At 37.9% G+C, this 23,722-nt stretch overlaps 1 protein-coding gene and 1 pseudogene across 1 annotated transcript in view; both read left to right on the top strand.

Moving 5' to 3' along the window:
* The window catches only part of RRN3 (RNA polymerase I transcription factor RRN3), a 28,343-nt gene extending 5,754 nt beyond the window's left edge, over positions 1-22,589 (top strand). Inside the window, exons 4-18 of the mRNA XM_016196229.2 lie at positions 1,604-1,693; positions 1,800-1,929; positions 2,309-2,368; positions 2,691-2,754; positions 3,413-3,482; positions 6,442-6,540; positions 8,137-8,229; positions 9,488-9,626; positions 11,006-11,136; positions 12,705-12,835; positions 13,717-13,901; positions 16,074-16,182; positions 18,312-18,464; positions 19,420-19,507; positions 20,628-22,589. Of these exons, the coding sequence (XP_016051715.1) occupies positions 1,604-1,693; positions 1,800-1,929; positions 2,309-2,368; positions 2,691-2,754; positions 3,413-3,482; positions 6,442-6,540; positions 8,137-8,229; positions 9,488-9,626; positions 11,006-11,136; positions 12,705-12,835; positions 13,717-13,901; positions 16,074-16,182; positions 18,312-18,464; positions 19,420-19,507; positions 20,628-20,789 (1,704 nt within the window). The 3' untranslated portion in view covers positions 20,790-22,589. The remainder of the gene's footprint in view (positions 1-1,603; positions 1,694-1,799; positions 1,930-2,308; positions 2,369-2,690; positions 2,755-3,412; positions 3,483-6,441; positions 6,541-8,136; positions 8,230-9,487; positions 9,627-11,005; positions 11,137-12,704; positions 12,836-13,716; positions 13,902-16,073; positions 16,183-18,311; positions 18,465-19,419; positions 19,508-20,627) is intronic.
* On the top strand, positions 9,885-10,033 carry LOC148093541 (small nucleolar RNA SNORA48; annotated as a pseudogene).
* Positions 22,590-23,722: the final 1,133 nt, after the last annotated feature.

Below are 23,722 nucleotides of genomic sequence, written 5' to 3'. Positions count from 1 at the left end.
ACTGGGAATCGAACCCTGATCGCCTGGATCCTAGGCTGATGCTCAACTGCTGAGCCACGCCCGGCCGGGCAAGTGATTTGCTTCTGATAATAGTTCGGTGTTAAAGCACTGAAGGCTGGCTGATTTACTTTAAAAAATGGCGCAGTTTAAATGTTATTCTTATAATTTTGTCACACTTTTTTAAATGGGATAGAATATAGCTAACTCATTTTATTTCTAAGTGACTTAGCTCGTTGTCTTTGCCTCAGGTGGTGGTGAGCCACTGTTAATGTTACCCTTCATGATTGTGGACATTATAAAATTACCATATTGTGAATGAGTTGTGATTTACTTTATTTTACTGCCAGCTTACTTGGGGTTTCATCAGAAAATGGTCTCATTGAAGTTCGTCACATAGCACATAGGAAGCATTCAGTGGTTGAATGAAGATGGAGGAAAGTAGTCCAAGGCATTGTGGGAGAGTGGTGGACCTTAGGCCTTGGCCCAGACAGACAGGTTGGAACCTGGTTCTTTATTGGCTTCTTGGTTGGGCAAGTTGCTTATTAATCTCTTTTTCTAAACTGTAAATCCTTTTGCAGTGTTGGTAGGATTAGGAAAGATACATATATATGGGATTGAGCACCTGGTGTGTTCTCACTAAATGATACACCCTGTAAGTAGTCTATAACTGTAGGTACAACCTTGTCTTTTAAAACCGATCACTCTAGATACAACACTGTCTGTTAAGTTTGTCAGTATAGGTATAACACTGTACTGCTTTTGTTTGTTTAGAGCTCTTTCCCTGCTGAGTTTTAATCTGCATTATCTGTTTTCTTTAAAAAATGGGGGCTTTTAGTTTTTTCTTGCGTATGTTGTATATATGCACGAATACAAACTATATTTTACATAACTTGATACTGTATTTTATTCATGGCTTGTTTTCTTTCTTTTTTATTAAAAGAAAGAAATATACCCATGGGTTAAATTTTAATTTAATTTCCAGACTTGTCAAAGATTTCTTTTTTCATTTAGCAGTTTTTTTCCATGTCACTAAAAGTTGTGAACAGTAATTTTTTATTGCCTGAAAAATATTTTATGGAGTAATGGAACCATTGTTTACATATAACACAGCTTGATACATTTAAACCCTATGACAGGTTAGGTTGAGGAAAATTAATACATTGATTGATGGCTCTAGTTAATCAGCTTAGACTGAATGCTATCAACATGCTTGCAGATCAGCATGAATATAGAGGAGGTGGAGGTCCTCGTGGTCTTATAATATTTGAATTTGCAAGTCCCAGGTATCAACATTTGAGGGGTTTTCACTTTTTTAGGGCAAACAAAAGTGGTGAGAAGGACATATTGTGTTTAATTCCTTTTCCTGTGCATAAAAGTTACTACATTGCTTTTTTCTAAAATGGGAAAATTTATTGTAACATCTTTTTCCAGTTTGATACAAACTAAGAAATTTTCATCCCAATTTTGGCTTAAGTCCAAGTTTGTGACTTCTTTTTCTAATGTAAATATTATTGATAGGTGATTGATGCAAGATAGATATCATCTTCTCTGTTATTTTAGAGGATTTATGATTTTGAAAGTACTTTTCTTTGTTTAACTTAAGGATGACCAGATCATTAACTGGCTGTTAGAATTCCGTTCTTCTATCATGTACTTGACCAAAGACTTTGAGCAGCTTATCAATATTCTCTTGGTAAGTTCACCATTTATTTCACTAACTAGTATGTGATTCAGTACTTTGAAATAGTATTTATTGTATCAGTAAAATGTTTCTTTTGTCTTTTTCTTCTCTCTTCTAGAGATTGCAGTGGCTGAATAGAAGTCAGACAGTGGTGGAGGAGTATTTGGCTTTTCTTGGTAATCTTGTATCGGCACAGACTGTCTTCCTTAGACCATGTCTCAGCATGATTGCTTCTCATTTTGTACCTCGTAAGTGGTTTCTCTCTGCTTGCTTTGATTTTTCACTTTTTAAATATCTCCCTATTAAAATACTACCTTCCCAGTACACTTTGGAGATTGAACGACCATTGAAGATTCCAGGTACACGTTGGCAGCAGCTCTGGTACATGTCTTTTCCCTATAATGCCATCTGTGGAAGTGTTTAGATTCGTTTGTTGCTGTGATTTTTATGGGTCGAATTTGCTTTAGTGAGTATCTGGCAAAGTCTTAGAACTCAGGAATTTTTAGCTGTTTAAAAACTATAAAGTTGCTTGTTTTTAATCATTGTACTAGTTTATACAATGGAAAAATCACTTTTTTGTGTAGGTCAATGACAGAAGAATAACATATTTTGTTTTTCCTTCAAAAGCCCGGGTGGTCATTAAGGAAGGTGACGTAGATGTTTCAGATTCTGATGATGAAGATGATAGTAAGTATAAAGTGGGTTAAAGCAAAAAAATGCCTACTGTGTCTTAGAGAATGCGTGCTGAATGATAAAGTTTAATGGCAACCTTTGATGGAATTGATTTTTATAAAAAGTACTAACATGTAGCCAATTGCCCTTAATGCATTACTTACACAATTAGTCCACTTATTCTTCATTGATAGTTGGCTGTGGAGAAAAATTTTGAAATTATTATTTTGCTGATAAATGATTCAGTTTTGGTTACAGGTGCTTTTAGCTTCAAGTACATAACTTTTCAGTTTTCAATTTTACTTTGATGCTCATGTTCTCATTTTTTCTCTTGTAGATCTTCCTGCAAATTTTGACACATGTCACAGGGCCTTGCAAATAATAGCAAGATATGTCCCATCGTGAGTACACTTTTGTTACTTACTTTGAATCATGGTATTTAAGTCTTAAGGAAATTGCAATCAATTAGTAGAAAACTACAGTTTGTTTATAGAAGCAAGACTCAAGTTGCTGCATGTTTTTTGTATCCTGTTGCTATAACACCACATTCTACCAAAAAAAGACATTTTAGTTCTTTATTCATTGTCTTTATTTTTTCAAACTTGAATGCAAATTCTCCTCCAAGTTAAGTATAGTGGTTGTAATGTGCTTTTATCGTCAGTAGATCATGATACCCAAGAATTTTCAGTGAGAGACCTCTGTGTGTTTGTGTCATGCCATTTGAATAAAAATTGCAGTTCTAGAAAAGCTTTAAGTTGTGTGGGTTTTTTTTGGAGGGGTGCACTTCAAGTTCCCTCTGTAAGTTTACTTGCTAACTTTTAAAAAGTTCAAGTTGCTAATTTGCTTTTGTAGAAAAAAAGAATTCCCCTTTAATTTTCTGTTGATATCAGAGTTAACAGAAGCTTATTTTCCCTTAGTTATAGATTTTCTCTGAAGCTATACATTAATTTTTTAAGTTCTAATTGCTTGAGGTAGGAGTTACCATTTGCCTCCTGTATCCATATTTGCTTAGAATGGAAGTACTTCCTTTCAAGATTTTTTTTTTTTTTTTTTTAATAGGACACCGTGGTTTCTTATGCCAATACTGGTAGAAAAATTTCCATTTGTTCGAAAATCAGAGAGAACATTGGTAAGAAATCTTTTCATGGGGAAGATAATGGAAAAATTGTTACATGTAGATTTGGTTCTAATACTGTTAGGTCTGAGAATTTGACTCAGATGCCTTTCTTGGCAAGTGACTGAGGACCCCCACTGTTGCTCCCTTTGATTTCTATGTGCAAGTCCGGGGCAGAGCCCATTTCAGAAATATCTGAATAGATTTAATGATTATACAGATAAAACTACTAGAAGGTAAGAGTTCATGTAATATCAATTAGAGATATGCCTTATTTGAACATGAAGGCAGAGCCTTCTGTAGATGAATTCTTTAAGTTTTACCTCTTCCTTTCCAAGTTTTAGATCATCTGTGTTGTTTTTACTAAATAATAGTGGTTCCCTTCTAAGCATAAAATACATTTTGCTAATGTTTGTGATAGTGTGCTTCAAGTGGAATATTATAAACCCTGTATCTCTTATGAACATAGATGCAAAAGTCCTCAACAAAATACTAGAAAACTGAATCTAGCAACAGATAAACAGAATTATGCACCATGACCAAGTGAAATGTATCCTAGGGATACAAGATTGATTTAATACTCCAAATCAATTACTATAACCCACCATGTCAATAGAATAAATGACAAAACCCACGTGATCATTCTAATAGATGTAGAAAAAGCTTTTGACAAACACCAAAACTCTTTCATGACAAAAATAGGGGACCTTTTTCAGTCTGATAAAGGTCATCTATGAAAAACAGCTAACATCCTACCCCGTAGTGAAAGACTGAAAACTTTCCTCTAGATAATAAAACAAGATGTCTGCTTCTCCACTTCTGCTCAGTATTTTACTAGAGGTTGTAGCCAGAGCAGTTAGGCAAGAAAAGGAAAAGGCATCCAGACTGGAAAAGAAGTAAAAAAAAACAAACTATTTCTATTTGCAGATGACATAATGTCACATGTCATTTTTCCCTAGGAAAAATCCTAAGGAATCCACAAAAATACTATTAGAGCTAATTAATTCACATGGTCACAGAGTATAAGATCAATATACAAAACCCAGTTGTATGAGACAGTTTAATGGGGAAAAGAATAGTCTTTTTCAACAAGTGGTTCTGGGACAATTGGATACCTACACGCAGAGATGAAGTAGGATTCCCTCCTCAGACCATATACAAAAATGAACTTGAAATGGATAAAAGACCTCAATGTAAAAGCTAACAAAAACACTTAGAAGAAAACATAGGTTAATATTTTTGTGACTTTGGATTAGGCAACAGTTTATGGATATAACACCTGAAAAAACCACCAGAGAAAAAGTGCATAAATTGAACTTCATAAAAGTTAAAAAGGCCCTGGCCCTGGCCCTGGCCAGTGTGCTCAGTGGTTAGAGTGTTGGCCCATGGATGGAAGGGTTGTGGGTTCGACTTCCAGTCAAAGTCACGTACCTGGGTTGCAGGTTCAATCCCCGGTTCTGCCTCGTGCAGGAGGCAACCAGCCGATGTGTCTCTGTTACATCGATGTTTTTCTCCCTCCCTCCCCCCTCCCTTCCACTCTATCTAAAAATCAATGGAAAAAAATATCCTAGGGTGAGGATTAACAATAACAACAAAATTAAAAGTATACTGGCTGGTGTGGCCTAGTTGGTTGGATGTTGTCCAGTGCACCAGAGGGTTGCAGTTTCAGTTCCCGGTTGGGGCACATACCCAGGTTTTGGGTTTGATCCCCGGTGGTGCACGTATGGGAGGCAACCGAGGAATGTTTGTCTCTCACATTGGTGTTTCTCTCTTTCCCTCTCTCTTCCTCTCTCTCTAAAATCAATGAAAACATCCTTGGGTGAGGATTTAAAAAAAAAATTAAAAACAGTTGTGCTTCATAGGACACCTTCAATAAAGTGAAAGGACAACTGAAATAGGAGAGAATGTTTGCAAATTGTATATTGGATAAAGATATCTAGACTATTTAAAGTACTCTTAACTCAATAATAAAGGCAAATAACTCAATTTAAAATGGGCAAAGGATCTCAGTAGGTGTTTCTCTAAAAAAGATATACAAGTGGCCAATGAGCATACAAAGAGCTGAAAATTATTAGCCATCAGGGACACGCTAGTCAAACCAAAATAAGGTACCACTTCACACCTACCAGAATGGCTATTTAAAAAGATAAGTAACGCGATGTGGAGAAACTGGAACCCTTGCACGTTCCTGATGAGAATGTAAAATGGGAAATGGTGCAGCTGCTTTGGAAAACAGTCTGACAGTTCCTCAAAAAAAACCACATGACCCTCCATTTCCTCTGCTGAGTATATACCCAAGAGAAATGGGAGCATTTGTCCACACAAAGCTTACACGAATGTTCCAAGCAGCATTATTCATCATAGCCAGAATATGGGGACAACCAAATGTTTAATCAGCTAATAAATAAAATGTGGGTGGTATGTGTACAATGGAATAGCATTTGGCAGTTGAATGGATTACTTGCTACACCATGAGTGAACCCTGAAAACCCACATAATTTAAGATTCCATTTAGTGAAATGTCTAGTATAGGCAATGTAGAGGCAGAAAATAGACTAGTGGTTACTGAGGGCTGGGGAGAGTTTCTTTACTAAAAGATAACAGGGTTTCTTTGTGGAGTGATGAAAATATTCTAAAATTATGGCGATGGTTGTACAATTCTGAATATACTAAAAACCTTTGAACTGTACACTTTAAATGGGTGAATTGTACATGAGTTATATCTCAACAAACCTGTTTTAAAAACACTGTAGAAGTGTACCAATTACAAATTAATTTTATTGGGGGTAATTTGATTAATTATACTGAACTGCATATTGTGACATGGCAACAGGAAACTGAGTATATAACTATGGTTTCTGTGTTACTGGATAGCCTATTTTTCTACTTACGTAATTGGAACTAAAGATTGTGTAATTGATGCTTACATAACTGAAACATTTTCTGTTGAAATGTTCATCTTTTTATGTTTTAGGAATGTTATGTTCATAACTTACTAAGAATTAGTGTATATTTTCCAACTCTGCGGCATGACATTCTGGAGCTTGTCATTGAAAAGCTACTCAAATTGGATGTAAGTATTTAATAATCTGTTTTTCTCCTTGATTTTCCTTTATTAAATATATTTGTTATAATCATAGTATTTGAAACTAGTAGCAATGGAAGAGAATCCATAGTTCTACTTTCGATTCGTTTCTTTATATATTTGTTGAGATTCATTGATGTATTAGGGGTTACATTCCTCTCATGATTGGGTCACATGGCATTAATTAGACAGTCACACCAATATAAAAGTATAGTTGTGGTAAGTGCTATGAATGGAACACATTCATTGTTATGAGCCAGGGGTCTGATGTAATCAGGAGTCAGGAAGGCATATAAAGAGGCCTGCAATACGAGTGAAAGAAAGTGGTGGCTTCTCTTGACATTGTGGAATAAAGGTGAACTGGTCCTTGAGACTGGGTAGGAAGCAGAGAGGTAGGGGGTAAAGGAAAGGAATCCTTCAAATTTAGCTCCCTGTGGAATAGAATCTTGGTGTAGACATTAACAGTACCGAGAAAAGTCAGGAGGAAGCTGGAAGATGATGAGCTCTGTTTTGGATGGATTGAGGTGTGCAGGTGGGAAGCTGGTGGGTGAATACTCTCCAGGCAGCTGTAGCGGCAGGTAGGGGACTGAGTACAAACCTGTGGAATGATGCAATTTAGGATAGGAGAGCAGAAGTCTGATCGGAAGTGGGAAGAAAACCAAGGGGGTAGATAACGTGGGGGAAGGATCTGGAAGAAGGAAGGGTTTGTTCAGCAGCATGAAATATGGCTGACATTTTTAAGGGGAAGGAGGAAGCGAAAGTCCTTGGGTTTGGTGATTGGGAGGTAGCCTGTTGCTTTGTCAGTGGGGAGGGAGACACTGCATTTTAGAGAGTGTGGATGGTTAGGAAGTGGGGTTAGAGATCTCAGTGAGGGTTTGTGGTGTAAAGAGAGGATGAGGCAGGGTCAGAGGCATGTGCTAGGGCTAGGGAGACTTGAGGTTTGTGGACTGTGGAGGTGAGTTGATGGAGGAGAACACTGATACTGTAGGGGAGAAAGAGGCTGTAATGAGGCAAGTCTAGCAAGTGCTGGAGGTTTTGCAGGTTGCCACAGTGCTCGCTTGGAGTTTACCCTCTGCCCTGCTGCATACACAATCTTTGTAAATTCTTGTCTGCTTTATATTTAATGGAACATTCTAGAGTACACTTAGAAAGGTCATGTTCAGATTAGTAAAAAAGGCATAATTTGAATGATATTTTTAAAAGACATTTGAAGGGTTATATAACAAGAAATATTCAATAATTCAAGTTTGACTTGCATTTCATAGTTTTCCTGCTCAGTAAATTGATGATATGAAGCTTATACATATGCAGCATGTATGTGAGTATCTTGTGTAAAGTAGGAGTTGGAATAGAGGAGTTTGTTGAAGCCAAATAAATATATAGTAAAAGGGGCTTGATTTATAATCTTGTAAATTCCTTCATGACCCAAACCAATTTATAGGTTTGCACCTTAATTATGTAATGAGTTATGGTGCTAATCTGGACACCTTTAAGGTATATATATATCAGTTCCTGAATTTTCTGTTCCCAAATAATGTAATTGTATTTTAAATGTTTTCTTTTTTACTCTTTGTTATAATGTAGGTGAATGCATCTCGGCAGGATATTGAAGATGCTGAGGAAATAGCAGCTCAAACTGGTAGTGGAACAGATGCCACAGAAGGACTGTTTAACATGGTCAGCATTTGTTAGTGAAAGCAGGCACACACGGTTATATAATTCCAGAGGGTGGGAAGAGACAGCTATTGGCATCCCATCTCCTTCAGTTTAAAATCATAGTTCAGCAAACTTGAAAGTGAATTTTTTAAAAAAAGTGACTTAAATGAAGTGGTTTACTTCCATGTTGCTTACTGCAACATGTTGGTTTATTTCCAAGGTTTGAATTTGGGTTTGGGAAAGCATGCTTCACCTTCATTGTTTATGTTTGTTTTTGTAACCACATTGTCATCGGTGAGGGGCTGAAAAATAGAAGAGACACCAGTTTGTTTTTTGTAAGTTGTATACCTTAACGCGGTACTTCTCTACCTGGGACAATGTCTTAAGTTGGGTTTACTGGGAGGAGAGCCTGAGATGTGGATTCAGGTGCCCTTGGACAAGGGTGTGAGGAAGCAGGAAATTGCAGGGGAAGGACCTAGGCAAGAGTTTGGTCTCAGTCGGAAAGCATCTACAGCCTGATCCCACCAAGAGCTCTGGAACATGGTTGCACCACAGAGTTTGTCCCAGCTTGAGACAAGGTTGGCCTCTGATGATCCCTTGTCAGTCAGTCATTGGTTCATTGGTGGGGGCGTTGCTGGAAGGAGTGCAAGGGCAGTTCTGGTTCCTGTTCTGCTGAGGGTAGTTCTCTGGAGAAGGGGGTCGGCTGTGAGCTATTGGCAGCCAACATTCACAGTAGCTGGGGGATGGGTGCCTTGTCCTGGAAAAGGAGACCTGGCATCAACAGTGCCCCCACAGTGGGTGCCAGGAGCTGGGGACATCTGTGATGTTTGCATGTCCGTGTTCTACAAGGGTCTTCTAGATGGGAATCAGAGGCCAGGCTCTGAACCTGTGCTTTTATTTTGAATTCCACAATTGGTTCTGATTAACACCTCTGGTTGAGAGCCCCTGCCTGGAATGGTATATATGTATTTTCTTAGTTTTATCTTCTTTTGTTTGTTTGTTAATCCCCACCTGAGGATATTTTTTCCCATTGCTTTTCAGAGAGTAGAAGGGTGGGGGAGGGGGGGAGAGAGAAACACTAATGTGAGCGATGGTTGCTCCTGCACATGCCCGCAGGCCGGGGAGCAAACCCTTGACCCTTCAGTGCAATGCTCTAACTGTTGAGCTACACTAGCCAGGGTTTGTTTTATTGTTAAAGGAAATAATTGCCTCCAACAATTTTCCCACTAAACTACTTTTCCTGAATTTTTTAATGTCAATTTTTATATTGTCTCCAAAGGATGAAGACGAAGTGACTGAACATGAAACAAAAGCTGACCCTGAAAGGCTCAATCAGATGGTACATCCTGTTGCTGAACGTCTGGACATCCTGCTGTCTTTACTTTTGTCCTACATTAAGGATGTCTGCTATGTAGATGGTAACAATAGCTACTGTTTATTGAATACCTATCATGCACCTGGCTCTGTGTTGGGTGTTTTCAAACATTATCTAGTACTGATAAAAATCCTGTAAAAATCCCTATTTTGAATGAGAAAAAGAAGGTTTAGAGAGATTAAGTTACTTGCCAATATAACATAGCTTGAAAATGGTGTCACTGGGATTCAGGCTCAGTTATATGTCTTCAAAGCCCTTAATCTTTTTACTGACTATTGTGTTATAAGAGTATATATATGGCACCCCTTGGCCATGGGCAAGGAAACACCTGATTGGTGGTGTTGCTCTTGTATCAATCAGGGGCAAAGCAGACATGCACTCCGTAGTTAGTTCATCCTAGCTTGATGCCTGTATTGGTGGTCAGAGCTGTTTCATGCCTGAGGCACATTTTTTAAAAAAAGGTTATATATGGCACTTGGTCAGTTTTAGGTGGAGATCACATTACTCTCAAGTTGTTCAAGACATTTAAGAATGGTGTAGTAGACATTGATAATATGGTGCTTGGTGTTATGTACTGAGTTTAGAGGGTCTTGGTTCTGTGTTGGTACTGAAGTGGACAAATCAATATGCTTCTTGTCCTCATGGAACTTTTATGAAAACAGAATTTTTTTCATTCACATTGCTTAGATTTAAGAATGAAACTCAGCTATGCAGAATAAGACTTGAATCTGGGTTGACTAAGTTACTATTTTAGCTTTTTTGCTGTTGTACAAGTAATACATGTCGACTAGAAAAAAATTTGGAAACTATAGGAAAGAATTTTAAAAGGCATTTTAAATAGCCTCATTCCTACTATTCAAAAAACCATTATTAGCATTTTGATAATTTTTTTTCTGTTATGTATATATGTATGAGTGTGTTTTTCGGTGGATTTGGGAGTCACACTATATGTAGTGTTCCATAATCTGCCCTTTTCACCTGTTGTGGACCTTTTTCCATACCATTCACTGTTCTTTTAAAATAGTTGCTATTGATCATATGGATTTAACTGGTTTCTTTTATCTCCGCCCCTTTTATGTCATTATAAATAACAGTGTAATGAACATCCTTGTACATTATCTTCAATCATTTGCTTTAATAAGCTCCTAACAGTAGAGTTACTGGATCAGAGGACTTCTGCCCCATGAATTGTAAAATTGCCCTTTAGAAGGGCAGTTGTGGCATCAGAGCAGTGTGTGTGTGGTGAGGGCCTGTTTTCTTGCTAGAGCTGGGTTGTTATACTTGAAAAGGAAAATTTGTGAAAAATAAAAATGGCATTTTGTGTAAGCATAGCTTTTTTTTTTTCTTTTTAAAATTTGGTAAATGAAACTGGTAGTGTGAAAATGATGTATTTATAAAACAAATGCCATGTTTTCTCTGTAGGTAAGATTGATATCAACAAAACAAAGGATTTATATCGAGATCTCATAATCATCTTTGACAAACTCCTGTTGCCCACCCATGCCTCCTGCCATGTCCAGTTTTTCATGTTTTATCTCTGTAGCTTTAAATTGGTGAGTATATCATTATCATTATCATTCTCGCCCACACTTTCCCTTAAAAACTGGGGAATAGAGGGAGTAGTATAGGGAGATCACAGGTATTTCTTTTTCTTGAGTTCATTTTATTAGTACCACTAATAAAGGATCTGCCCTTAAATGTGTCAAAGAGCAAAGGGCATTGCTGCCTTTCTGCTCAGCCAAGTGCTCTGGAAATGTCATCCTGCATTTGGTCCACTAGGTAGTGTGCTTCCCCTTAATTTGAGCCTTTTATTAAAATCTCAGATGGGCCTGGCTGGACATGGCTCAGCGGTCGAGCATCGACCTAGGATCCAGGAGATCGAGGTTTGATTCTCTGTCAGGGCACATGCCCGGGTTGCAGGCTCAATCCCCAGTTGGGGGTGTGTAGGAGGCAGCCGATCAAAGACGACTCTCTCATCATTGATGTTTTTCTCTCTCCCCCCTCCCTTCCTCTCTCTGAAATCAATAAAGATATATTTAAAAAATAAATAAAATCTCAGATGGGATATTTAACTGTTTATTACTTTTATTCTCTCTCTGTTCATCCTAGCTAGCCCAAACCAACTTTTTAATCACAATTTTAAAACTTTAGGCTTTGGTTTTCTATTTTGGGGAAAAAAAAGTTATTGGAAGACTCTTCTCCTTTGCAGTTATTTTGTAGCTTTCTAGAACAATCAGCAGGGTCATGGGTAAAATGGTTAAAATCAGTCTGTGTCAAAGTATGTGTTAATAACTTGAAAAGAGCTATTTGGAAAAAATTGGAGGTTGCATCCTTTGTTAAAAAGAAGCTTACTCAGTCTGTTTTTTCTCTGATTAGCATAATTAGTCAAGTTACTGCACATGCTGGTGAAGTTCATTCAGTTCATGCAGTCAAACACTGGAGGGTTACTTTGCACTCTGAAAGGTCCTGCAGAAGGGGTTTCCATGTGAGTGTGGATCATCACTGGTTTCCAGTTTCTTGCCAAACATCAAATCACTTTGTAGAACTTTTAAAATAGGCAACTGCAAAGCCCTGTCACAAACCTACTGAATCTGTAAGGCTGATTGTTTTGTTTTTTATTTTTTTCTTTAATCCTCACCCAAGGATATTTTTTTCATTGCTTTTTCAGAGAGAGAGGAAGGGGGAGAGGGAGAGAAACATCAGTGTGAGAGACACACATCAATTGGTTGCATCTGGCATGCGCCCTGACTGGGGCTAGGGATCGAGCCTGCAGCCAAGATACATGCCCTTGGTCGGAATCAAACCCGGGATCCTTCAGTCCGCAGGCCAATGTTCTAGCCACTGAGCAAAACTGGCTAGGGCTGTAAGGTTTATTTTGATTTGATGCTCAGTTTGTTTTGGGATCCATTGGATTATTTAATGCTGGGGGGAGCCTTTTGTTTTTAATTTTATTTCAAGGTGTTTTCAAAATAAGAACCATGGTAACAATATTCATTATTTATCTAGCTATATAACAGATACTAGAGTTTTCCCACATTGGTGAGTTAAAATCTTAGGATTTTGATAGCTAGAATATCTTAAGCATTAAAAGTGATCAGACCAATACCTTCTTTTGTTATAGGGATTTGCAGAAGCATTTTTGGAACATCTTTGGAAAAAATTGCAGGATCCAAATAACCCTGCCATCATCAGGCAAGCTGCTGCGAATTATATTGGAAGCCTTTTGGCAAGAGCTAAATTTATTCCTCTTATGTAAGTAACCTAATTTTTCCAACTGCTTTTTTGTATCATGCTTTAAAAGATTATAGCATTGCCTTAAGTTAGAGATATAGCTGCCTTATGTTTTTGGTCTGTCTTTGAAGTGAAAAAGTCCATTGCCCCTCTCTGCAAAATGTTTATATTATCAAGAGGCAATAAATAAAATATCTCCTGTTTTAGATGTAAAGCCTCACCTATAAAACTTTTGTCATCTGTTCAGTATGGTTGCACTTGAACACAAAGATCCATTTGTCTCCATGGATAGGGTGCAGTGTTGTATACTGTTTTGATTCTTTTTATAGGTTTGTCATTTTTCACTTACATTCTGTATCTGTTAAAGCTGAAGAAAAAAATCCTTGTAAAGGTAATAGAAAGATCTGTGTAGGAGCCCAGCTCTGGGCCTATTTCTTCTAGTGATCCATGAAGATATCTTTGGCTGAGGATGCTGTTAGAGACCCTTCCTCAAAAACTAAAGCCGTCTGGCCATTCTGTCCTAAATTGTTGACACAGGGCTTCATTAGAATCCCAGAGGGAATGGTAAAGTCAGCCAGACTTTCTCTTTCCCTTAGAAGTTATTGGTAAACTTGCCCTATTTGGCCAAATCCCTCTGGAGGGTTGGAGTGGGGAAGGGCATCTGAGAAGCTTTCTGAGTTGATAAAGAGATCCGTGGGACTTCCCAGGCATCCTTAGGGCCTCCTATTGTTCCTGTGGTCCCACCTGCCCGCCCTGCTTCTTCTCCTCTATGCCCCTGGGTAATATATAAAGAAGCCTATGGAATGACTGTTCTTAGTCTGTATGACAGACAATTGTGTTTTATGTCACTGTAGATTTTTTATGAAGCCACTGGAGTTGACTTGAATTTTTCTTTTCTCTAGTACTGTAAAATCATGCCTAGATCTTTTGGTTAACTGGCTGCACATGTACCTTAATAACCAGGATTCAGGAACAAAGGCATTTTGTGATGTTGCCCTCCATGGACCATTTTACTCAGCCTGCCAAGCTGTGTTCTACACTTTTGTTTTTAGACACAAGCAGCTTTTAAGTGGAAATCTGAAAGAAGGTGAGTGATGTGGGGTTGATGGATTGAACTGAATTTTCCTTGTGTACTAGTGACCCTTTAGAATGGAGATTTGTTACCTTTTTGAGAATTTGATGAAAACTCTGGAGTTAGAAAAGTGCACATGCATACAAACTTTTAATAAATAATTTCAGTCAGCTAAAAACTCCTTAAGACTCCTCTTAATAGTTGATGGATTTGAGGTTGCGAACCTCCGTTTTAGAGGGCGGTATCTAGAATATGTAAGATGGGAAGGTGCTCCTCTTCAGAGGAGAGGCCAAGCACTTGCACTGGGCCAGCACTGTGCTCAGAGCTTCCACCTCCCCTTGTCCTTGTAACGGCCCAGTGAAGGGCAGGTGTCATTCCCACTTCACAGAGGAGACCAAAGCACAGGGAAGTAATTCGTTGGCAGGATTAGAAATTGAAACCAGGTGAGGATGGCTGTGAAGCTGTGGTCATAATAAGTATGCACCTTATCTGTTGAGTAAATTTGCTGGTTTTCAGTTTTGCTAATTTCTAAGGCTTTATAATTTAAGTCTACCAGATGAAGCTTGTTTTTTGGGTTACAGTATTTTAGTTGAAGCTGGTCCCCAAGAGCGATATCAGTTAAATAAAACAAATTTAAATTGTTTTGTTTACTGTCATGAATAATTCATATTTAATAGCTTGTTTCCTCTAAACCAGAGTTTCTTATCCTCTGCACTACTGCATTTGGACTGGATAATTTTTTGTTGTGAGGGCTGCCTTTGCATTGCAGAATGGCTAGCAGCCCTCCTCACCTTCTGGCCACTAGATGGCACTAGCAGCCCTTCTCATCCTCTGTTGTGACAACTAAAACTGCAGACACTGCCATATGTCCTCTCTGGGGCACAGTTGCCTTGAGTTGAGAACCATAGTTCTAAACTGAAACTTGCATGTGTTGCATTATATCCATTTGCTTACATTCTGTATACTTCTGAAAAGATATGAAGGTTAAAAATTAGTTGTATGAACTAGTGGTAGGACAAGGTTTTATCACAAGGTTATTAAATCTCTAGATTTCTTTGTGTGAATAAATGATAAGATTCTTGGTTAAAGAGAATTTCTTCTAAGCCATTACATCCCATTAAAAAATTATTTACTTATTTATTGATTTGAGAGAGAGAAACATCGACCTGTTCCACTCACTTATGCACTCATTGGTTGATTCTTGTATGTGCCCTGACCAGGGTCTGAACCCGCAACCTTGGCATATGGGGGTGGGCCTGACATTCCATTTTTAGTAATTTTTATCAAAATATAAATCAAAGGATCTCCTAACAAAATACACTTAAGCACAAGTTGGTTTGCTTGCCTCTTAAAATAGGTGTGGTATCTTTCTTCTACTAATATAGGAGAGAAGTATGTTTATTAGTTCCAGGATATCAAAATATAAATCAAAGGATCTCCTAACAAAATACACTTAAGCACAAGTTGGTTTGCTTGCCTCTTAAAATAGGTGTGGTATCTTTCTTCTACTAATATAGGAGAGAAGTATGTTTATTAGTTCCAGGACAGTGAAATCTGTCTGATTTTTCCTTCTACATCCATACTTTTCTTGTTTTTAAAAAAATGTGGAATACAAACAACTAATGCACATTTAAAAACATGCTCAACTTTACTAATAATTTAAGACATGCAAGTCTTACTCGGGTTTTTTTGTTGCTTGTCAGATTGGCATATGTACACAGTATATGGAATTCAGGAAGGAGAAATTTCCACACTCTCAGTCATTACCTCCAGGGATTGGAGACTCACCTTGTTGCCAGAACTTTTTTAATGATTTTATTATTGTTAGCTGAAATCAAATCCCATGGTCTTTAAACTCAGCATGTGCTGGCCTTACATGTATATGAATTTCAAATTGTTATACAAGTTTATAGCCCACTAGAAAAGTGTACCTACTTTGAAGTTCTGGGTCTTTAAAAGAATAATCAGTTTTCTTTAGAAAAATTGTCTTAGTCGTAAACGAATGTACTTAAGCCTCATGATGTTCTTCTGGGCTCCACACTGTATGACTGTCTACATGGACCTTTATTTAAAGCAATGCCACAAGTAACTTTTAAAAGTCATTTTTTAACCTGTGAAAAAAATCCATGCTGCTTAAAGACTGTTATTTTTGTACCTTTTAAAAAATCTTTTGTTTTTTAACCAAAGGTTTGAGGTACCTTCAAAGTTTAAATTTTGAACGTATAGTGATGAGTCAGCTAAACCCTCTGAAGATTTGTCTGCCCTCGGTAGTTAACTTTTTTGCTGCAATTACAAGGTAAGTTATTTGTACTTTATTGGTGGAAGTTATTTAAAAGTAAATTTATGTTAGTATTGGTATTGTAAAATTTTATTTCTGTAAAACCATTCAATAAAATTAGTTAATAGTAAACATTTAAAAACCAATAACCCAGTACTTGCAGGAAACACTGCAGTGCAGCTGTTGTTTTATACTTTGGTGGCATTGGAAATTGCTACTAATTTTTATCCTGAGAGGATAATTCAACAGAAGCCTAGACACTTTGAAAGAAGTAAGGCAACTAGTAATCTGAGAGATAGAAACCACAGATGTTTATTAGAGTGACTCCTAAAATAGCAATAAAAAGAGACTAGAAGTGAGGTAAAATCTCCAACAATAGGGTACTGGTTTAGTGAGGGGCTGTATTATCTCAGGTCTTGTAGCTACAGCTAATGCATAATTTTACTGGGTGCCTGGCATGGTTCTATGTGCTTTACATAGAAGTTACTGAAACTTCACATAATCCTGTGACTATATTATTAACCGCTGTTAATAAATAGGAAGATGGAGGCAAGAGAGATTAAATGACTTCTGTGAAGTCATAGCAGGACTGGAACAGAACTAAAATTTTAATGTAGGTAGCCTGGCTCCTTCATAAGCAGTTACTGAATTATTCTGGTTTATGTAGACACTGAATTGGAGACCTTGGGCATTTAATCAGCATATTTAGGACAAGATCATAGCTTAAAATCTTCAACAGATAAGAGTCTGTTCTATTATAAGAAAAATAATTCATTCCTCAGTCCCTTTTAGACAACTTGCTGATCTCATTGAGCAATCTTATTTTTCCTTTGCTGGACTAAGTTCAATGTTTTCTTTCTCCTGAGATCTCAAAAATGGTAAAGAATTAAAAGGACTAAGGAGACCAACAAGGAATAGTTTTCAGTGGGTGAAAGGGTCCAGCACATTGTGGGAAGACAGGAAGTGTGAGGATGGATGAATAAAGCGGAGGCAGCTGCCCCCCAGAATATTCTCGGGTGGGGAGTGGGGGCTGCAGTGGATGAGCACACTGGCCAGAGAGGCTCTAGATTTGGGGTTGGAGTTAGCAACGGAGGTTAAGGGTGAGGTGTGATGGTAAGAAAAGTTCTGTGTCCAGGAATTTATGTATCATTCATGCAGCTGCTGCTTTTGCTTACTTAATGGTTTTAAGATTCATTTTCAACTCATATGCCTGTGTTTTGATTTTAACTGCTGTGTAATGTTATATTGCTTTTTAAAAATAGATTCTTGTTGGGATTTAAGCTGTTAGTTTTTCATATTGGGAACAGCAGCTTAGAGACATGGTTGTATGTGTGTCCTGGTGGAAAGGCATACACTTCCTGTCACCCAGAAGTGCAGCTGGTGGGTTGTAGGAGATACACATTGTGACCCTGACCAGGTACTGCACGCTGTACTCTGGTGTGGTTTTGCCAGTTTACCCTCCCGCAAGGAGTAGGGAGTCAGATGTGATCCTTGGCTACTGGAACAGAACTAGACACATGTCACTTAAAATTACAATAGTGACCTGAGAATCTGAGAAGATACACCTGTGAATACTGTGGGAGGGAGAGTAGGAGGTAGAGAGTAGCAGATGTGAGCTAAACCCTCATCTCAGAGAAACCATACAGTAATGATTCAGGTTGCCAAGTCATATGGAGGTAACCACCAGAAGAACTGACAATATAGACACCCTGTTGTTTTTTATCATGAGTTCTTCAATATATTTAACTGTGTGTACTCACTATGCCTGTTCCTTTCTTTACCCTTTTTTGAGGTTGTGACTTAGTCATCCCATATCCCTCTCTGAGTACCATCCTAATTTCTTCAACGTCCAAGTCTCTGTCATCAGCCACTGTCTCCTCTCAGTAAATCTGAATCCCTTTTTCACCACCCTTCTTAATTCTCTTAGAAACAGTAAAAATAAATAAGTAAAGACAACTATATGCTTTTGCAAACTAGGAAAGTTTTCCCTAAAAGCGTTACTTTTTGCTTCATGTTCTTTTTTTCTTGCACTTGTTATGTTCGGCAGTATCTATGTAGTCAGAATGGTTGTCACGCATGAACATGTTCATGCAGAGTAATCCCAGCATGCTAATGCCTGTGTCTGTGTTGTTTCTGATGTTCCATAGTAAATACCAGCTGGTCTTCTGCTACACTATCATTGAGAGGAACAATCGCCAGATGCTACCAGTTATTAGAAGTACAGCTGGAGGGGACTCGGTGCAAACCTGCACAAACCCACTTGACACCTTCTTCCCCTTTGATCCTTGTGTGCTTAAGAGGTGGGTTCTCTGAGACAGTTGACTTGTAGGTGTGAATTTAAATGCATTGTGTGTTTGCTTTTCTCAAGACTGTGATGTAGAGTTTCTTTGTCATAAATGGCCAGCCATTCCTAGCTGTTTGTGAAGTCATGGCCTCCTTGCACATGTTTTGCAGGCCCAAAGTAGGAATGCCTTTTAGAGGCTGCTGAGTGTCATAGGCAGGCACACTAGGGTTTGCAGATCTTTGCTGCATTAGGAATCCAGGTTGACACCAAGGGTTTTTGGTTTATTTTTGCTTTTCTTTAAACCTGTTGGTTTAAACATATAAGGTGCCTGGATAGGGAGGATGCTGTCTTTTCATGGCTCATAATTTTCTGCCAGTGACTTGTTCCTTTCTTTAAAGACCACATCCCATACTGTTGCATAGGATAAACAAAGCCAAGAGATTTTTCTTGGTGGATGATTCTGGAAAACCACCAAGCCAGTCTTAACTTTGTATTTGTATAAGTAAGCAGAATTTTTGTTTTATTAGATTCTAACTAGTAACACAACAGTTTGGGATTACCTGGTTCCCCCAAGTCTTGGTTGACTAAAACAAGATAGGTCTTTTTCCCCAGACTTATTTTTAGTAAATTGCTATAAGAATATAAAAAAGGAAGTTCCAGAATAATATAATTTTGTTTTCATGTGGACACATTATAACTCATTGTCAGTCTGTGCAAAGTTGAGAACAGTTATACTTGAAAATGACAAGATGAGAAATAGTAGGTATAATACTCAATCTGTATGAGGGGATGAACTCTTAGAAGGAGCCACATTAGTTAGAGTACTTACATAGCGTATTTTTGACACTTATTATTTGAGCCATAATTTTCACTTCATTTCAGGTACTAGGTCTTGTGAAAGAAGATCTAAATATGTTCTGACCTTCACTATAGTATTTAACTTGATTTTGAAATATGATCTTTGTTGACAGGTCAAAGAAATTCATTGAGCCTGTTTACCAGATATGGGAAGACATGAGTGCAGAAGAGCTTCAGGAGTTTAAGAAACCTATTAAGAAGGTAAATTTGTGATTTGACACTTATTGGGAATCTCCTGTGTGGTTACAGATCACAGTCAAATAGTAAGTAGCAATGTTACACTTAAAAATAGGGCGTTTTATTCATTCTGCCTTTGCAAAATTCCAAGCTCAGGGTATGTTCTTATGAAAAGAGTTTTTGGTGTTTTTTGATAAATTATTTAAATCAGACACTTTACACATTGACTTTGGGAAGTGAAGGTTAATTAAAAATCAGCTCAACAAATTTAGATCTTTACTACTTGGTCATTATTGCCAGGTAACAATGGCAAGTTTACTGTGTTGACGTTATAAGTAACATAGTAATTTAACATTGTTTTTGTAGCTCCCCCTGAGTAGGTGGTAAAGATGCAGGTCTGCAGCATAACTTCCAGTGCACAGCAGATGGAGGTGAGGCAGTTATTGCCAAAGGGGAAAATTAGAATTGAGTAATAGATAATGTCGCTGTTTTTTTGTGTGGCACATTTATTTCCACGTTAAAAGTCAGCTTTATGTGCCTGTCTCCTTTCTCATAAGGAATCATTGGAAAGCTCATTTTAATATTTTTCCTCATATTTTGTGTTTGAGGCTGCCATTCATTCATTCATTCATTCATTCATTCATTCACATTGTGTTAGATATAAGGGTTATAATAGTGAGCAAGAATGACATATCATGCCTGGCTGGCGTGGCTCAGTGGTTGAGCATCGACCTATGAACCAGGAGGTCACTGTTTGATTCGGCCAGGGTACATGCCCCGGCTGTGGGCTCGATCCCCAGTAGGGGGTGTGCAGGAGGCAGCCGATCAGTGACTCTCATCATTGATGTTTCTATCTCTCCCTCTCCCTTTCTCTGAAATCAATAACAACATATATGTATATGTGTATATATGTGTGTGTATATATAAAGAATGACATGTTACCTGCCCTCATTGAGCTTAAAATCTGACTTTAAACAAATAGTGACAGCGTGTGATAAGCAACTGAGAAGTGTGCATCAGAGGAAGCTTTTGAAATTAAGATGTTTTCTTTACCTTTCCAGAAGTAGCACATTCCTGAGGAAAGGAATCCTTGGAAGCTTTTCAAACCACTTGTGATCTTACTGATAATCTCTTCTTCTGGCAGGAGGTGGTGGAAGATGAAGATGATGACTTTTTGAAAGGTGAAGTTGGGATTACACCGAGCTCCTTTGACACACATTTCCGAAGTCCTTCAAGTAGTGTGGGCTCCCCACCAGTGTTGTACCTGCCAGACCAGTCTCCTTTGATTGCAAGGATTTGTGATTGAAACAAACATACCTCCCCATCCTGCCCTTTAATACCAGGGCTCATACTGTTTAAGCTTCACATCGAACTAGAGCGTAGAGTACCTGCCTCATGCAGCTTACTTTCAAGTTAAACTTACTCTAGTGTCCGAACAGACATGCTTTTTCTTCTTGCTCGCCTACGGACAAAAGGAAAAGACTGAATATCATGTGCAATATTTTACAATGGAGTTGATAAATGTTAAAGGCTTGGCTTGTTTAATGTATACTTTTCTCTGTGTTACAGCTTTTTCATATAGTTATTGTGAAATTTTTAATATCGGCAGCAGCCTGTTTTAACAGGTTGCATTTTTAACATAGGTTTTGGTCAGAGCATTTGCTGATCAGTGAAAATCCTCTAGGAAACACTAAAGTCTTTAGAAAGAGTTTATTTTGGGTACATTGTCTACCCTCTGCTGTAACTTTATTTGTGTGTTGGGATTCAGTGGGGTGCAGAGAAGATAGGAAAGTGGGGAGATGGCCAGAGCTGGTCCCAAATGCTAAAAGTTGGAGATCTCCAGGGGCTTCAGAGACCAATAAGAGCCTGGAGGGAAGAGATAGAGGAGTTTAGGGAAACAGAATTAGCTAGATCATACACTTGTGAGTGTAAAAATGGATTTAAAAGAAAAATGGAGTTCCAGGTAAAAGTAATTCACATTGACTGAAAGTGGGGTTGGACTTTTATTATAAAACAGCACAGAGTACTTTACCCTGCCGCTCCCAAGAGCGTTAGAACTGGAATTACTCATTTGTAGTGGAATATTAACATGAATTTAAAAAAAAAAATTATTTTTACCAGAATCAATAGACCAGTTCTCATTTTGAAATTTTCTTGGGGAGGGTGGGGTCCACTTTAGGTTATTTGGTGGGATGGTTTTGGTAGAAACAATTGGTCAAGGTTACAGCTAGTCTCTGTCCACCTGGCTATTTGTATCATGGATTCAGCTCAGTGAAATCTTCCTCTGTCCAGGTTTTAAAATATTTTTATAACTAAACACAGAGAGAGGAGTCTAAACAACCTTGCTTTATAACAAATTTGTGCAGGCGCTGCTAGATTCCTTTTGAAGCCCATGCATATTTAGCTTCATTCCTTATTTGTGTACATTTTTGTTACTTGTGAAAATGGACATCTTTAAACATATTTATTTTTCTGCCACTTTTCCTGTTTTTTATTTAAAGACAAGTAATATTTTCTTGATCACAAATATTTTGTAACGAAATACTTCTCTTTCCTAGAGCTTTGTATGCTCTTGTATAATTATATTGATGGCAATGTAGAGTTTGAATTTCAGTCTGTAAATATGTTTTTGGAAAATAGAAATTTTAATTGCTTTAAAAAGTTTTGGATATTGGTGATTTTCTTTTGGTGACTTGGTGGAAAGTCATTTGAGAACCTGTAGGTTCTCTTTAACTGCTGACAAAAGTGGGATTTTCGTATACTGGATAAAATGAGGAAACGAAATGTGTCCATAGAAATTAATGGTAAGTGAGGTCTTGTGGGTTGGGAAGTAGCTTTAATGTAGAGGGATATATTTACAATTAAGTGTTTTAATTTGAAAAGAGCGTGAGAAGAAAAACCAATGTTACAATAAAACAATGACATGGCTAAAATCTGGAACTCTTCTTGTTATGCCAATAAAGGGAGGCACCTCACAAAAGAGGCTTCTCACACAGATATTTTTTTTGATTTTTTTTTTTTTAACTTACCTGTATTTAAACATTGTTTTGCAATGGAAAACTGCAAGTGAGACTTTATTAAAAAGGCAAAAATATTGCCAGTGTGATTCCGTGTGATTGGAAGTGCTCAAAAATAAATTGCATGTTGGTGATAAGAATGACTTCCAGGTGCATCTGAAGTGTCAGTGACTCCCCTTGATCACAACCAGCCAAGAGTGACAGGCTTGAATTCATCCGAGGAAGACAAACACTTCTTCAAAAAATTTACATGTTTTGAAGGAACATTTCTGGGAGGAAAGTAATTGTGAAATCTCTTTGGGAATTGTATGAAAACAAGGGATTTTCTCTTTCTCTTTTTGAAAAGCAAACTTGCAATTGTTGGAGGACCAGGGTCCATCCCTTTGTGTCTCCTATGGTTGGGTCCTCAATGAGAAGTGGCTTCTCTTCTAACCAAGTGTGTGAGTTACACCCTTCAAAGCTCTCATTTTATTGAGCTGTAAAGTGAAAATAACTAATACCTGCTCTAGGGTTGTGAGGATTCAGTGGAAATGCATGTAAAGTCAGTTAATAGCTGTTTGGCCACCTTGTGAGACAGTCTAAAGCAGGAAGCAGCATTTCCATGGACAAATCTCAAGAAAGAGAACTTCCATTTCATCCATGTTACTTCCTTGGTACCAGCTTAAGAGATCTCAGCTGGAGAGGAAGGGCCAGATGCCTCCCATTGCCAGACACTGCTTATTAAGGTGGTTCTTAACTCTTGTTGCCCTAGAATCCCGGTGGGAGCTTAGAAAAACTAAGAGGTGGTGGAATATAAAATGGTTACATTTTAATAATTTTTGCTCTGCCTGAGATGGCTCCTCTTCATCTCACCACTGTCTTTTTTTTTTAATTTTATTTTTGTTTAAAAACCACTGTCTTGCCCGGCCGGGCGTGGCTCAGCGGTTAAGCATGGGCCTAGGATCCAGGCGATCAGGGTTCGATTCCCAGTCAGGGCACTTGCCCGGGTTGTGGGCTGCAGCCGATCAATGACTCTCTCATCATTGATGTTTCTATCTCTTTCTCTCCCTCTCCTTTCCTCTCTCTGAAATCAATAAAGATATATTTTAAAAAAACAAACAAAAAAAAACCACTGTCTTTTTAAAAAAAACACAGCCCTACATTTTAATGTATTGTGGAGTTGGATCTAGTTGAGTGATATTTCCAAGTTCTAGAATAAACCCCAGCCTGGCACCAGGGCATC

The sequence above is a fragment of the Miniopterus natalensis genome, chromosome 3 (genome assembly GCF_054644295.1).
Source record: "Miniopterus natalensis isolate mMinNat1 chromosome 3, mMinNat1.hap1, whole genome shotgun sequence".
Classification (NCBI taxonomy): Eukaryota; Metazoa; Chordata; class Mammalia; order Chiroptera; family Miniopteridae; genus Miniopterus; species Miniopterus natalensis.
Note: the sequence above shows the minus strand (reverse complement) of the source record. Positions and strands in the feature narration are given on the sequence as shown.